Below are 16,860 nucleotides of genomic sequence, written 5' to 3'. Positions count from 1 at the left end.
TGCCCTGCGGGCAACGCTTCATGCTCTCCGCGGAGCCCTCCGGCGACGGTGGAATGCGACGTCTGCTGCACCGAGCCCTCCTTCTGTCTTGACTGCTCCTGCGTCCTCTGCGGCTCCCCGGTGGACTCCTCCCTCGGCGGCTGTCGCTTCATTCGGTGTGAGGCTCGCGCGCCGGGCGGCGGCTTAGGCCCGATCTGCGGCCACGCCTCGCACGTCCGATGCGCGATCGACTCGCGCACCGGCGGCACCGTCGAGTCCCTCGGCCTGGACGTCGAGTACTACTGCCGGCGTTGCGATCGGAAGACCGATCTCGCCCCCCACGTCTATAACATGCTCCGCGCTTGCCAGGCTTCTGGATCGAGGGAGGACGTCGAGGAGGCTCTTGGCTTGGGCTTGGACCTCCTCAGGGGGTCTAAGAGCTTTGCCGCGAGGAGTTGGATCGCCGACATCGAATCGGCATTGAAGAAGGTAATGATTCTTTGTGTGTTTGATAATTTCTTTTGGTTGTTTAATTTTTTTATGTTTATTTCATTCATCATTGGATGAAACATCTCTGCACTTTCTTTTGTTTGAGAATTTGTTTGGAATCTGGTGTTTGAATCAATCTTCTATTCTTAGTTCTTTGAGAGAATTATCGAAGAGTTAGATGAATGTTTTCGTTGATCTTTTTAGACTTTGTGGAATTGTTTTTGTGCGATTTATGAATAGGTCGTTGATCTTTAGCGTCAGATATTGCATTATGTTCTTTTGTTTTTGCTGTTTAATTTACTATCTTATAGGGCTTGGTGCTGTTACGGAACACTTGCGAACAGTTTTTCGAGAGCTGTAATTATGAAATATTTGATTTGAAATGTATTTTTATTGGTTTCTTTGATTGGAAACTTTAGGGTGTATCGAATTGTCAAGAGAGAGAATTTGCATGGTTTCGCTTTCTTAGTTGTCCATCTCTGGCACTAAAGAATAGAAAAATGATCAGGCCCGCTCCATAAATTAGGTATCGTATTTTCCATTTCCGAGTCGCCATTCTTATGGTTGTGTTTTCCAACCCTGTTTGCCACATCCAAGTGCTTTCGTGATTAACACTATATCCTTAGCGTCGCATTCACCAACAAGGTCAAAGTGAGACGCTACAAGATCAGTTGACCTCCTCCATCCACTTTGATTTCTCCTTTTTTGTTTTCTCCATGTTTTTTCAATTTGTTACACGGAGAAACCGCCCCCAGGATTAGAGACCTAGTTGCGCTGGCTCTGCCTGCCCTACTTACAGTCGCTGTCCTGGCAGCTTAAAACTCCATGTCCTTACCCCTCTGTCCTTGCCCCCTGGGAATCACCAATATTCGGCTTGCTAGAATTTTTTGACCAAGTTGTGAAAGCCTTTGCTACTATTGTCGTGGTGTCTTGTATGTGTCCAAGTTAATCTGATACTCGCCTGGTTAGACAAGCCAAGGATTTGTCTTTTGTTTACAAGGATGATTGGATCCTATGTTTTTCACTCAGAAGCTGTAAACTGTTCTAAATCTTTGTCTTATATGTCTTCATTGACTAATTTGAGTTGATTTGCTAATTGTTATACAAGTATCAATTGATTATTTTCGACTAAAAGAGAGAGGAACGAAGAGTATTAGAAGTGGTTTGTGGAAAACTAGGAACCTAAATGACGGTGTAAAAATGTTCCATAAGGAATCTTTTGATGATGTTAGCCTTTATTGTGAATTTATGCATTTTTATAACTGAGTGAATTTTGTAGTTTTGGAAAATATAAAACCTATGACAAGGAATCCAAGCAAAAATTAGTGAAGTGCATTTGTGTTTTATTTTGTTTTTCATAGGACCACTGGTTCCTTTTCCCAAAGATGTGTGTCTCATTTTTAGGGTTTGTCAGCTCAAAGAGGGGAGGCCACTTAATGAAGTTTGGAACCTGGAAGACAGAAGCACTTCGCCGATGTCAGGTTTGTTTGGCTGCAACTTTTGATCTTGTTCAATTCCGAATATTTTCTTAGCATTTTGGTCCCCACCCACCCCCCCTTTTCTGCAAGTACTTGGAGTGTGTTATTTTTCTCTCTTTTCCAAAATGAAAATATATGAGTTATATATTTGCTTGATGGCAGAAATTGGAAAACGGGTTAAACAGTCTCTCTCTCTCTGGTTGGCTGTTTTATCCCAATGTTTTATTTATGTTTCAAAAGGAGTATTGGCTTCACTTAGGCAAGATATGCGGGTCATTCTTTTTTTCCCTTCACTGGTGGAGAATAGAATTCGCGCTGCGTTTTTGGAAGTTCTACAATATATGCTTAGTTTTATCAACTTATAAGAAGTAGATCGAGCTTATTGTCTGTGGTGGTCTAAATATAGAAAAAATTGTAAGATCTTACTACTGATTTTGTGATGCAAACACTTCAGTGAAGAACATTCAAGTGGCCAATCAAGAAGTACAAGCAGAACCTCAACAGAGTTCTTCAACTCATCAAGAAGCAGCAGGTGAGTGTCTAAAACCTTTATAGTCGAGGATTATTTGAAGTCACATCCTCTCCACAAACATCTTCCTGTGGGCAATTTTGTGCAAGAGAAGTTCATGCAAAACCTAAGTTATGATTAAATAACATACATATGCAATGGAGTTGCAAAAGTTCCGTCTCAGTAGTGTTCAATATTGCTGATGTTTTCTTCTTTTTCCTTTAATGGGGGACTCAGAAACAGGTAATGTGAAGTCTAATGCTCAACAGAGCTGTTTGTCACCTCAGAAGCCAAGAGGGAAGACTCCACGAAGATTGGGAAAAAAGGGGAAAAGAAGCTCATAAATACTCAACATGGAACTGTTAGTAGGACGGAAGGATCTGCCTGTATCAGCTAGCACATGGATCTTAGAAGCTGAGTTGAAGAAGATTGATGCAGATTTTTGGGATGAACCTTTGAATTTTGACACTCAGAAACTGAATCATTCACACCTCAGGAAAGTCACAGAAAGAACAAATAACCAAAAGAAAATCTCCATTTTTTGCCATAATGAAAACCATATGTAGGAAATTGAAACCCATTTAATACTTCATTAGATTGATTGTTATAGTCTCCTCAGTTTTTTACCTTAGGCAAACCATACATGGGAATGTGTCCAGATATACTTCACTAACTTTGTTAGTTAGTCTTCAATTTTCACCGTAATCATACCATACATAGGAACCCATTCGGATATACTTCAATCGTTAAAGGCTTTGGCTGAATAAACAAGTCAAAATTTCTGAAAATGCATGGTGTAGGCATCAACAGAATTAAAGAGCTTAGTGATATTGAAGATGAAATTGAATTTTTTAATTGTTGAACTAGAAAATTTTCTTTCCCCTCCCTTCCCCCCCATCATATGAGACATTTTTTTTTTGTTAAAAGTAAAATTGAATGGAATGAAAGTATTGTTTCTCCTCAATTTCTCCGTGTCTTTTTTTCTATCAAGTTAAATAAACTTTTTCTAGAAAACAGATTATATCGCATTATGTCATTTGTGCCCAAAAGAGCAGTTATGTCATGGGCTTAGGGGATGAAATTATTTTCAGCACCCGTAATGGTGCTGATCCGGACACAGCCTAGCAAGAAGAGAACAGGCAACATCCAATTGGTTGAAATTAAAAATACTTGGTTGCGTTATATGTCAAGAAAAAGTTTATTTCACTTGCAAAAGAAACTCGATCCTTAGGGCGTGTTTGAATGGTGAGCACTGACCGGTCCATCCCTGGTTGCAGTCCCGTGTTTCATACGCGGTAACCAACAGCCTGACTCATAGGTCCTGGACAAACACCACTTGGTGTGTCCAGTGAGGCAAATGCAGCCTTAAAGTAATTATGTATTTTGAAAATCCTGTTGCTTCTAAGAGCCTGTTTGGATGCAAATCCAGAAATTTAATTTTCTGTTTTTTTATCTTCTGAAATTTTGAAACTTCAGTTTTTTTAAAAAAAAGATGCAATGTTTGGATACACTTTAAAATCTGGAAATAACATACAGATTTTAATTTTTCCTTTGTTTGTCTGTTTTATTGAATTTCTGAAATCTGTTCAATGAGGCAGCCAATAGAAAACCCTAATCCTAAACCTTTAATTGAGGGAATCCATTTATGGGGTTTTAACCTTATACCCATCTTTTGCCGGAATCTGGCAAGATCACAGGATTCCATTTGTTCTGTGTGCAACTGAGCCTTTACATTCTCCCTCAGCTTATGCATAAACCAGAAGAGAGCTCAACGAAGATTGAGAGAGAGAGTGTGTGTTTGAGCCCTTGGAGTTTTATGCCGACAGTTGACAGTAAGTACCGCAGGCTGAGTCAGCACAGCTAGCTGTGTGCGCCTGGGGCGGTTTCTCCGAGTAAAAAAATGAGGGTTGTTATTGGTGATTATTTTTGAACTCTGTAAAAAAAAAAAAACTCATTCTCTGCAAGTGAAAATCTCTCGTTAAATTGAATTTTTCTAGTTTTTAAAATCAAACATCAGGGAAATCTCGGTTGTGCCTGATGGCTGAACCACATTAGATGATGAGCTTTTAGGGCATAACAAAGATCTACTACGGAAACCATACTTACCCACTAACAGAGAATGAGTTACCATGGAAGTGGTACCCTTTAAAGTAGGTCAATTTCTAGTTGTGCCACAACCAGTTCAACTAAATTTCAGATACAGATAAGGAAAGAACTATAGAGAACACAATATTTCATTGTGAATAAAGCCATTAACTGCGAGTTTAATAGAACTTTCCCTGAAACGTCCTACACCTGCTTTTGTAAAGCCAGCATTCATCTGGTGCCTTGACTTTTTTTTTTAAAGTTGTGGTGACCACTGTATCAGTAGAGAGATTTAACACAATAGCACTAAGGCTAAATTGTGGTAAATGCAAGGAGAGAAACTACTGCAATAGAAACAAGCATGAAATTCAGTAATAAACAGAAGTATTCAATTTAAGCAACAAAAATCACATCAGAAAATGATCATCTAATAGACTCAAAAAAATGAACCGAAGATGAACATAACTTAAAGACCAAGAGAAAACAGAGCATTACTGGAAAGAGATGCTACTGTACAAGAACAAGTTGCTGAACCCGAGAGATATTCGCGCTCCGGGCGTTCACTTTGCAATCAAATTCCTGCAATTTGGCTAATCCATTAGCCGATGCTCCTCCACCTCCACTTCCACAACCACTTTCCTGCAAATTGGCCAACCTATTCGTCAATGCTCCTCCATATCCACTTCCATTACCACTGTGAATCTCCGCATCCGGCAAAGTTTCACGTGCATCATCGTTTCCATTAGGACTATCTTCTTCTTCACCTTCAGCGCCATCGTCGTCTGAAAACTCTGCACTCTTTGGGACAGTCACAATTAGCTCCCCTGCTATATAAGCAGCGCTAGCGAGCTCCGGCCTAGTAGAAGGCGGCAGCCTAAACCTCCATAAATCCAATTCCAGCTCGTCTAATGACAATTCGAGAACGTTCCGACCTCGGATCACGATCTTAGAAATACCAGGGACGATTTCCACGAAATGTGCTTCGACGTCCTCTGTGATCTGATCGGTGAACAACGTGAACCTGAAGCAATCCTGATCCTCTTCCACCGAAACATCGGCCTCCGAATTGAATGGTAACTCCAAGACCCTGCGGAAGATATGCGGGAGCCGCCGGAGCTTCTTCTGCCTTCCTGTAATGGAGAAAGAAGGCAGCCCAGCTTCAGCAAGGGCTGCATTGATATCGTAACGGAACGTTATGTTCCGTTTCTTCGGAGGAGGAAGAGGGGGGGAAGTCTTCATTATCGCCAAGCTCGTCCAAAATCCCAAAACCAAAGACCCTTAATCAGAGATACCCAAATTCACAACAAAATCCTGATCAGAGGAACCCCAATTCACAACAAAAGCTTAATCAAGGCAACCAAATTCACAATAGAAGTCCAATCACACGCACCCAGTTCACAAAAAGAAGCCTAATTTGAGATTCCGAAATTTCAAAATAACCCAAATAATTGGTGAGAACCCCTCAGTGTGACAAAGGAATCACCCATCAGACTTTCTCCAGAGCTCTAGAAAGACGAAGCAAGGTTCCAAAAGAAACCCCAACAAGGAAGACCTTGTTTTCTCACCGAGTAGAAGCTGCAAATGCGTACATCTACAGAAACAAGAAGCCCTAACCCTAACCCCAACAAGATGAAGAGATCAACTACGCCCAAAACCCTAAACTTGGGAAAAGAAAAAGCTTAATTCAAACCCACAAAGAAGGAAAATTAGCGCAAAGAAGCAGCAGACCAAACAAAGAGAAGAAAATACAGAATATATCAATCAGCACAAACCACTAAGAGTTCATGCAAAGCTTAGCACAAAGCGACCAACAATGAAACCAAATCACCTCAAGATCATAAGAGTGACTACAAAGAAAAACAAAAAGAAGAAAACGCTATTTACCCCCAAAAATCCAAACCTGAAAAACGAAACTTCCAGATTTTGTAAATCTAAAAAGCTAGTAAAACCACAAACACTAAAGTCTGTAACGGAATCAAATAGTTTCTATCCCGGATTTCGAATTAAACAAACAGAAAACTCACACACAAGCAAGAAATTAACACCGAGAGAGAGAGAGAGAGAGAGAGAGAGAGAGAGAGAGAGAGAGAGAGAGAGAGAAAGAGAATTTGATTAAAATCCGTACAAAATCCTGATTACCACTAATCTCAGAAAGCTAAAAACCATGGAAAAAAACAAGAAACAGATGGGAAAATTTTCTCGGTCGATTTGTAATCGGATTTAGCACGAGAAACTTTAACGCCCAAAAGGGTGATGGCAAAAACCGCACTCGCGTCGTTCTGTTACTAAGATTTGGAGGGTTTTTTTCTGAATCAATGGCGCCGCGATCAGACGATGTGGATCCAAACGGTCGATCGATTCACAGAGAAAATGATGGAATCAGAAGGCCCCAAACAAATGGATCAAGAGGAAACTCAGAACCGAGAGAACAACGGATTGAAATTGGAGGGAAGGAGTCGCATATTTAATCCCCCTACAGAGAAAGAGAGAGAGAGAGAGAGAGAGAGAGAGAGGTGTAGAATTTTTCAGAAAAAAAATACGGATAGCCACCTAAAATTATTTTAATAGTTTTAACATGTGTCTCGTTCTGATTGACACGTAATGTTTTTAATTATTTTTTGACCGATACGATTCACTTGAGTATCGATACAATTCAGGGCCGATACCGATATTGACAACATTGCTCATAACCATCCGGCCGTCCAATTGCTTCAAAAATCGAAATTATCGGGCAAAAAAGGCGTGTGGCTTTTTTTCTTGCTGGGGAGTGGTTACCTGAGCGTCGCACCCATGCGGGTTTCGGTGAGGTCGCGGACTTGGGCATTGGGGGTGAGGGTCGGATCTGGGTCACATTTCATACAACCCTGAGTGATGTTCGGGTTGGATCCGGTCCTGATGTGAGAATGTAGGCGTATATCATTTTGGATCAGTGAAGTTGGACCTCGTGAATTGGGTCCAAAGTAGAAAACCAGATCATTTTGGAACCCCAATTTGGATGGACGGAGCCATGATTATTGTCGGTCGTACAGTTGACTTAGGGTGCAAATGGATGAGATGCAGACCAAATTCAATCTGGATCTAAAGTATCAAGTCTTAAACCAAATTTGAGCCAAACTAGATATGATGAGATAGATCGAACCTAAATCCAATTTCTATGGCACTATCTGATCCAGTGAAAATAGATTAAAGATGTAAATATTACAAAACATAAATTTTTTTTTATAATTACACGGAGAAACCGCCCACAGGATGAAAGACCTAGCCGCGCTGGCTCTGCCTGCCGTACTTACGGTCGCTGTCTTGATACCATAAAACTCTGTGGGCCCATGGAGTCGTCACCCTTTGGCTTGTACAAGGAGAAATATTACAAAACATATGGAACTTGTTTTTTATCCAAATGTATAAGTCCAAAACCGATCTTAAACACATCTGGATTCTATCTTAAAATGTATAAAAAAATAATGCATTTGGATCTTAGGTCTGAGCAAATCCAATCCATTAATGGGTTTTGACAAGAAATGCCTGTATCAATACCTTTATTTTGTTGGATTGGGGTCAAATTGCCAATTCACTTTCTCCACCCTTTCAAAGAGTTTGGATTACCAGGTAGTGGACCCACATTTATTGAGAATTATGAAGTTATTAATCTGGATTACAGATCTCTCAAAATATATGATGACTCATGGACAATCCCGTGTCTGAGTGTATATGAGCTGATCCATTCAAAATTCTTTGTTTTTCACTACTTTCTGCAATGTAATAGATACTGGATCGGGTGAGATATCCCATAGCATTGGGGATCCACTCAAAATAAATTATGAGAAATGGGATCAGAAAAGTTTTTTTAATGGATCAGAGTGTATCCAACATCATACTATTTTCAGTGCCACCTGGACCTGGATAGGATCCAACCAAATCTATCTTGTCTTATCCAGACCTTCACCAACTTCCAGCTGGATCTTCCTTAACCAGTGCATATATAGGGAAAATGGATCCGGATCAGCTCAGGAAAAACCTAATCTGGGTAGAACCCAATAACAACCAAGTTGAAAAACAAAACCATTCAACCACTCAAGTTGGTCATGGAGCTCCCTGATAAGAACTGACTCGGTCCAACAAACCCCAAGTGTGATTGAAAATATCATTTTTTTTTTCTTACATTGAATCACATGGATGTGCTCAGCTTTTACGTACCTTTATCAATAAAGCATAATCAATATTCTTATTATATTGGTTTGATTGAGACCTATGCAATAAATATCGGCGATATTTTTAAAATGTTGTGAATTTCGATTCTTCCATGGTAATAAGGCAATAATCATTTGATATTTTGATTTTTTCCGTGATATTAATGCAATTATCTTTTGTTCTTTTTTATATTTTCATTTTTTCCTTTGTATTTTTTATATTATCCCACTTTTTCTCAAGATTTTCATTGCAAAGTTTTTCTTGATGCCTAGATTTGTGACATTGATTAGGACTTCTCATGATAAATTAAAGAAAGAAGAGTATTTTCCTCCCCATTTGAACACCTGAATTTGGAGTTGCTCTCATCATTTCTTTTTTTTTTTCAGAAAAATTGGGCTGGCTTGGGCAAATCCCCAATTGTTATTCAACGACCTATATACCAGTGGGTTTCTATTGAAGCGATGATCCAACAACGTGCAGATGAAGATGAGAAGAATGTAGATTTTGTAGACGACCTTCTTCAGGAGGAGATATGCTTTTTCAGGTAATCTTTTGTTCGAGTGATTTTTGAGTAAGCCCTCTCTCTTTAAATAAGAAAAAAAGGGTGTTGGGGGATTTTCACCCTCCTGGGTAGCTGATAACCCAACATACACGAGACTTGCTGATTTTCGACAACCGTTTCACTGCTTTGAGCTTATTCAAATGAAGCACGCTTCATTTGGATAAGGCCCTATTGTGGGCGGTTTCACACATTGGAGAGAGAGTGAGCCCACCTCTCTCCTTAATGCGTGAGACCATCTGTGAGACATAGCCATGGAGGTCACGTATGACCAACATCTCTCACTTGGCCATGTAAAATTAATCATGATGCAAGATTTTACCTCTCACTATTAGAGTATTTTACTTGCATCAACATTCTTGTAATGAGTTATATTCTTTAGTTTTTCATCTAGCTATATGTCTTTATTAGACATTATTTAATCCCATACAAGATACATGTTTCAAGAATATTTTTTCTAATATGCCCTTTGCCAAAGGATCAACAATCATATTAGATGTAGGTAAGTAACTGCCTTTGATTTCATATCTTTGAATCATATCATGAATATAATGGTACTTTACTATTGTATATTTACTTTTAGAATTATTTGCTTCACTTTTCATAAGAGAGATGACAACCTGGTTATCACAATAAATTAGGACTAGCCTATTGGTTATACTTGCTTCAAATCATTAATGAAGCGACTTATCTAAACGACAAATGTAGCAGCTGCATTGCATACAATATATTTTACTTTCGGAGTATGCTAAGTTACACAGTCTTGTTTCTTACATGACCAAGAAACTGCTCATCCTCTAAGGAGAAAAACATATTCAGGAGTGGATTTACTATTATCTTTGCTTTCTGCAAAGTCAACATCAAAATACCTAGTTAATTGTAAAGTATCAGCTTGAAAACATAATTTTAAGTTTATAGTCTTTTTTAAATATCAAAATATTATTTTTACTGCTTGTTAGTGAGGCCAACCAAAATTACTTTGGTAGCGACTAACGAGGCCAACAACAAAGCTGATATTAGGCCTTGTGCAAAACATAACATACATCAAACTTCCAACAACTTGTATATAAGGGACATTCAGTCTTTCATGTCCATCATCAGAAATATCATTCGTACTCAGTTTGACACCTTTTTCCACAGGTGTCCAAACATGATTGCTGTCACTCATTTTAAATTTTCTGAGTATATAATTTATATATCTTTCTTGACACAATCTTAAAAGTTTTAAGTTTCTATCTCGAGTGATTTTAATTTCAAGAACATAGGATGCTTCTCCCATACCTTTCATTTCGAACTGAGAATTCAACCATGACTTGGTTTTGACAATCATCTCGTTATAATTTCTAATCAAAAAATGTCATCTACAAAAAGTGAGAGAATGACAAATTTACTCTCACTTTTTTAGACATAAACACAATGGTCAAATTTATTTGCCACAAACCCTAATGACATAATTGCCTTATAAAACTTTAAGTACCACTGATGTGGTGATTGCTTGAATCTGTATAAGGATTTTTTCAACTTATATACTTTATCTTCTTTGCTTTTTATTATATAGCTTTCAGGTTGATTCATGAAAATGATTTCTTTAAGCTCACCATTAAGAAATGTGGTTTTAATATTCATTTGATTAAAACTAGAACGTAATGAGTTACAATAACAAGTATTATCCTAATCGAGGCAAATTTTGCAACAGGTGAATATGTGTCAACATAATCTAATTTTTTTTTTTGAGAAAAACCATTAGCAACTAATCTTGCTTTAAATTTATGAATACTACCATCAGACTTAAACTTCTTCTTTAAAATCTATTTACATCCAATGACTTTCCTTTTCTCAGGTAAATCAGTCAATTTCCAGACCTGATTTTTCTCAATGAATTCAATTTTCTCGTTCATGGATTTTACCCAGTCGGTTGACTCTCGTGAGTTTATTGCTTCATCATATAACAAGTTATCTTCCGTGTTATCCATATCTAAAGTATAACATAATTCCTTTGACAGATAGACATAATAGTCATCTAAGTAAGATGGAGGACCTCTAGACCTTTTATGCCCAACCTGAGACTAATTAGAAGAAGATAGAGAGTTTGAAGGGGTTCGTCATTACTTAAATGTTTTTATGTGACATCATAGTCATAATACAATCAAGATGATCATCTCTGCTTATTTTAAGAATAATTTCTTTCATGTTTTGATTTTAAAAGAAGATAATATCTCTACTTTCAATTAAACCCTTATATGGGTGGTAAAATCTATAACCTTTGAATCCTTTGAGATATTTAATAAAGATACACCTTATAGACTTGGTATCGAGTTTATCTTTAGATCGCTCTATAACCTTTATATGATCTACTGAACCCCATCTATCAATGTGACTTAGATTAGGTTTTCTTTATGTCCATGATTCATAAGGTGTAGAGACAATAGCTTTACAAAGAACCCCATTTAAAACATATGTTGTTGTATGTATTGCTTCTCCCCATAATACTTTGGGTAATGAAACATTAGATAACATGCATCTAACCATATCGAGGAGAGTCCTATTAAATCTTTCAACTACACCATTTTGTTGAAGTATGCTAGGAGTTATAGTTTGTGGTCTGATCTCATTAGCGTTGCAATATTTAGAAAATTCATTTGAGGTGTATTCTCCTCCTCGATCAGACCTTAAAATTTTAATTTTTCTACCAAATTGGTTTTTGATTTCTTGACGATATTGTTTAAATTTGTCTAATGCGTCATACTTATAAGTTATAAGATATACATAATTGTATTTAGAAAAGTCATCAATAAAAGATATAAAATATTGCATTCTTTTATGAGTTTGAGTCCTAAATTGCTCACAAATGTCAACATGTATGATTTCCAATAATTCAGATGCTCTAATTACATTATGTGAGAAAGGTTTTCTTGTCATTTTTTTCATAAATATAGGGTTCACATCTATGAAATAAAGATTCATTAAAGTCAGGAATTAGATTTAATTTAACAAGTTTCTTTATTTTCTTTAAGTTAATGTGTTCAAGTCTTTGATGCTAGACATTTACATCTACATTAAAGACAATGTCAATATAAGCAGGAATCTAAGGAATTTTATTCATATCAGAATGATCAATTTTAAACAATCCATGATGTTTATAAAAAAACCCATCAAGCAGAACTCTACCATGTTTTCCCATAATAACTTTTCGTGGTAGAAATCTAACTTCAAAACCCTTGGCAACCAATGCTAGGACAAAAACTAAATTACGTCTCATGGATGATATAAATAGAATATTTGACAATAATATATTGTTTCTAAAAGTTTCAATGCGATAAGTCTCGACACCCATAACATCAAAGTAGGTGTTGTTGCCTATGCACACCCGTTGTTCACCATACTTATACTTGATCATGTCAACCATTCCTTCCTTACTCATTGTTATATGACGTGTTGCCCTAGAGTCCAACTACTAGTCTGCATAAGAGCATTTCGATATCACACAAATTATATCTCGCCTCTCCTTTTATTGGTCATTCTTGTTGTTCTTGCTATTGTTGTTGTTTGTCCAACTTCAACAATCTTTCTTAAAGTGTCCATGTTTTTCACACTTGAAGCACTTGACCTGGGAGGCGGCTGCCTGCGGCTTGCAGAATGTTGGATCTTTCCTCTTATAAAATTTGCTATTACCCTTAAAAGATTTTTTCTTAAAATGTGGATGTCTAACAGGGCTATGACTGTGATTGGGAGTATCCTTCACGAAATGTAATTCACTTTTCTTATCTTGTTGCATATGTTGCTGCTCAATTTTCAATTGAGCTGGAAGCTCTTACAAGGTTACATTTTTTGAGTTCAATCTAAGAGCAGTTTGCACCATCTTTCATGAAATGGGAGACTATATAGAATGGTGAATATCTGCATACAATCAGGGATTACATTCTCAACTATCGTCAAGTCCCTTGCCATAACAAGCATTTTGTTCATGTGATCAACAACATTATCATTTTTTTGCATTCGACATAAATTATATTGTTCTGGAAGTAATTGTATGTGTGTTTCGAAAGTAGTATCATATTTCTTTGAAATGACATCAAACATAGACTTAGCTGTAGGGTAATCTTCGAATACCCTAATAAGATCGTCATCCATATAGGTGAGCATGATAGTTCTAGCCAACATGTTGTCTCTTTTATATTTTAGAAAAGTTGATTTGTCCTCTTCGGTAGCTTCGACACTAGTGATGCGGACCTAAGAGAAAACTCAGTTGTTAAGGTCTGTGAGTCTAACTGAAGTGCAAGGAAAAGGAACATGATCGAGTCTGGTAGAGTACATGTTCACATCCAAGCAGTCAGATGAGTGTGCAACAATAGTTTTTAGCCAGTCGAGTGAGTCGGGCAGGATGATCAGCACCAGACAAAGGGCAGTAGCGGTATGAGGTCAGGCAAAGATTCAATGCACAGGACAAATAGTGCACAACTCAAGAGGAACAACTTACCAGAGTACTTATGGTGGGCGTGGTGTCAGCCTCCAGAATAGAAGTGTCAGCAATGGGGTTTGAAGCTTGGGTCGCCCAAGTCATGGCGCCAAACTCTAAAGTCAATGCTATAAGTAGTTCAACTTTTGTAATGTCAAACATCATGTAATTAGAATTTTTGTGAAATGAGAATTGATTAGTTTGGATCCTACTTAGAAAATTGGCCTCATGATTGAGGATTCGGCTCCTTGAGAGATCTTCGAATTTCTTGAGAAGATTTCACCTTTTATCTTCCTTCTTATCAATCTCTCAATCAAGCTATGGATATGATGATCGGAGTATGCAAGACACTGATCAAGGAGATGTGCGATGATCATCACACAACCGATTGATCTTCAATTTGCTTTCGATGCATCTAAGAGCATCAACCGAGCTCTTCGTTCATCCATCTTAATTCTAGTTATTTTGTATCTTCAGTACATATGAATGCACATACAGGAACAAACAATAGATCTTGTGAATACAACCAGAATGCTATAGGCCACGACATAGATCAGACTACATTTTAGTTGATTCAAGCAGGACGAACCTGCATAAGCCTCCAGTGACACTGAGCATTAGCTCAATGCAATAAACCGTAGCTCGAGCGAAGTGGATCGACAACTTCCTAAACTTTGCTTAATCAAATAACATAGATAATGTCGTAGACTGTTATGTGTTTGATCTCAGGTAATGCACACCGAACTACCGTAGAAGCAATCCATATCTGCTAGAGAAGCGTGTGAACTACTACGCACAAGAGACTTTACAGGACACACATGTCGTGTGACCAGTGCCGAGCTCCATCCCGTCTGGGCCTGCGTGTATAAACCTTCATGCGTGCCTGTGTGCACCAACCTTTATACGTGCCTGCATGCACTAGCTTTCATAAAGCATCTATGTGCACTAGGTTATACACTCGCCTACGTGCGAGATTCACGAATAGCGCGTGTGCGCTTAAACATGACAACGCCAATGCACGCTTTTGCCTTAGTGTGTTTGTGTGTGCCAAAAACTGAGAACGACTGGTGTAAAGCATAGCGGTTGAGTGATCACGGTGACAACATCCTAGGTGTTGTGCAATAATTGGTATCAGAGGCATGCCACCAAAAATGACACCGCTTAAGGAGACCGTGTTTGATCAGCAACAACAGCAAGTTGACGAATGCCTTGAGGAGACCTCGGCCTGAGCCGCTTCATTAGAAGGCAAGCTAGAGCTGGTAGATAGCCTGATGACATGACTTAAACTGTAGATTGCCTCATGCAGCAAAACATCACCGACCTATTTGTGGATCTGAAATCATAGCGCAAGGCAGAGTGTAAGAAGCCAAAATAGGCAGACTTTTCTGCAGATAGGTGCGCACCTGACATGAAACTATCTGGTGACACCAAGCCTGCAACAAGCCCTTTCGGGGTTCATGCATGGGATATGCACGGCGTACAACAACATACACATGATGCGTCACTTGTTGGCACTAATGCCTTAGTGCATCATGCACCTAGCGCAAGTGCACAGTGGTGCTATGCACCTGCGCACGATGCGCCAGGCAGAAGCACACATGTGCGCTATGCCACGATGTGTGTAGTGGTGTCAGCGTGGGTGATTTGATGCACAATGCATGTTACGTCATGATGTGCGATGCACACAACATTGTTTGTGCGGGTGATCATATGTGCCATGCGAGCGACAAGGTGCCGCACATGCACACTGCATGCGACATTCCTAGCTATGCATGCAATGACATAATTGGGGTGTTTACTCCAATACGTGACCAATTTGATGATGTGCTCGAACAAAGTGATGATATGCATGTGTACGAGTTCATGTCCGGACCTATGGCCAACATGAAAACTTTATTGAGACAAATTTACTTAGATCGGTCAAACTATCATTCCCAACCTTCGCCAAAAAAGATCCATTAGAGTGGGTGTATAAGGCACGACAATTTTTTATAAGTCAAAATATGAGGCTTGAGCACATGGTTCGATGCGTCATTATAAGCTTTGAAGGCAAAGTTCTTCGTTGGTTTCTTTGGTTTGACCAACAACACAGGTACCCTACTTGGGACATACTTGAGCATGAGTTTCTCAAAGGATTTGGCCCAACTCCATGTACTAATCATGGGGTGGAAATGAAACAACTTCCTTAAATGGGATTCGTCCAAGAGTACCAAACTTAATTTGAGGACTTGTGTTCTCTTTGTGGAGAATGAAATGATGATGCTCTCTTGAGTACATTCCTTGGTGGATTAAAATATGATATCCGTTATAAGCTCTTAGCTAAAAATCCGCATACACTTGAGGAGTGCTATCTTCAAGCTTGTATCATAGAAGAAAAATGCAAGAGAATGCATGGTTTTTGCAAAAGCTCCATGAATGCCAATCACCACTCCAAGTTCATATCGAGGCCTACGCCAAACAAATGAGTTAAATTCTGGGGTCCTAATCACCCTAAAGCGGAACACATCTCTAGGGAGGAGATGGATGAATTGCGAAGAAAAGGTTTATGTTTCAATTATAAGAGTAATTGGATGCTGGGTCACAAATGTAAATCATTAAAATGTTTGATAGTAACTGACAATGAAGATGAATATGAGTCGAAAGAAGAAGATACCATGAAAGAGTTGGACCAAGAGAAAATTGAAGTAATTCAAGAACCAATTGGCCAATGTTATGCTTTGGGAAGAAAACCAGCCCCTAATTCTATGTGAGTCTCCAACACTTTATCCTGCAAGAAAGTGAATGTTTTGATAGACAAGAGTTTACCCACAACTTTGTGAGAGAGGACTTAGTATTTAAGTTCAATTTCCGGCCACACGAGCATCCAAAGCTTGATGTTATGGTGAGAAATGAAAGTCATCTCAAATATGGCCAATTATGCACCGATGTGGAGATTAATCTCCAAGGGTCACATTTCAAACTTGATTTATTTGTATTGCTTATGCACGACACCGACATTGTGTTAGGGACGTATTGACTTCACTCTTTAGAAAGTGTCACATGAAACTTCACCAACATGGAAATGTTATCTGCTAAAGCAGGCCGACCAATGATTTTAAGAGCTAACTTTACACAAGAT

General features: G+C 38.6%; 1 protein-coding gene across 1 annotated transcript; it reads right to left on the bottom strand.

Moving 5' to 3' along the window:
• Nucleotides 1-4,715: 4,715 nt before the first annotated feature.
• On the bottom strand, nucleotides 4,716-7,070 carry LOC149831697 (uncharacterized). Its single transcript, XM_090012175.1, has 2 exons — nucleotides 5,035-7,070; nucleotides 4,716-4,883 (listed from the first exon to the last, which is right to left on the bottom strand). The coding sequence occupies exon 1, from the start codon at nucleotides 5,776-5,778 to the stop codon at nucleotides 5,047-5,049; it is 732 nt and encodes a 243-aa protein (XP_089868301.1). The 5' UTR covers nucleotides 5,779-7,070; the 3' UTR covers nucleotides 4,716-4,883; nucleotides 5,035-5,046.
• Nucleotides 7,071-16,860: the final 9,790 nt, after the last annotated feature.

The sequence above is a fragment of the Nuphar pumila genome, chromosome 7 (assembly GCF_984573655.1).
Source record: "Nuphar pumila chromosome 7, dmNupPumi1.hap1.1, whole genome shotgun sequence".
Classification (NCBI taxonomy): Eukaryota; Viridiplantae; Streptophyta; class Magnoliopsida; order Nymphaeales; family Nymphaeaceae; genus Nuphar; species Nuphar pumila.
This window is presented reverse-complemented; position numbering and strand designations above follow the sequence as displayed.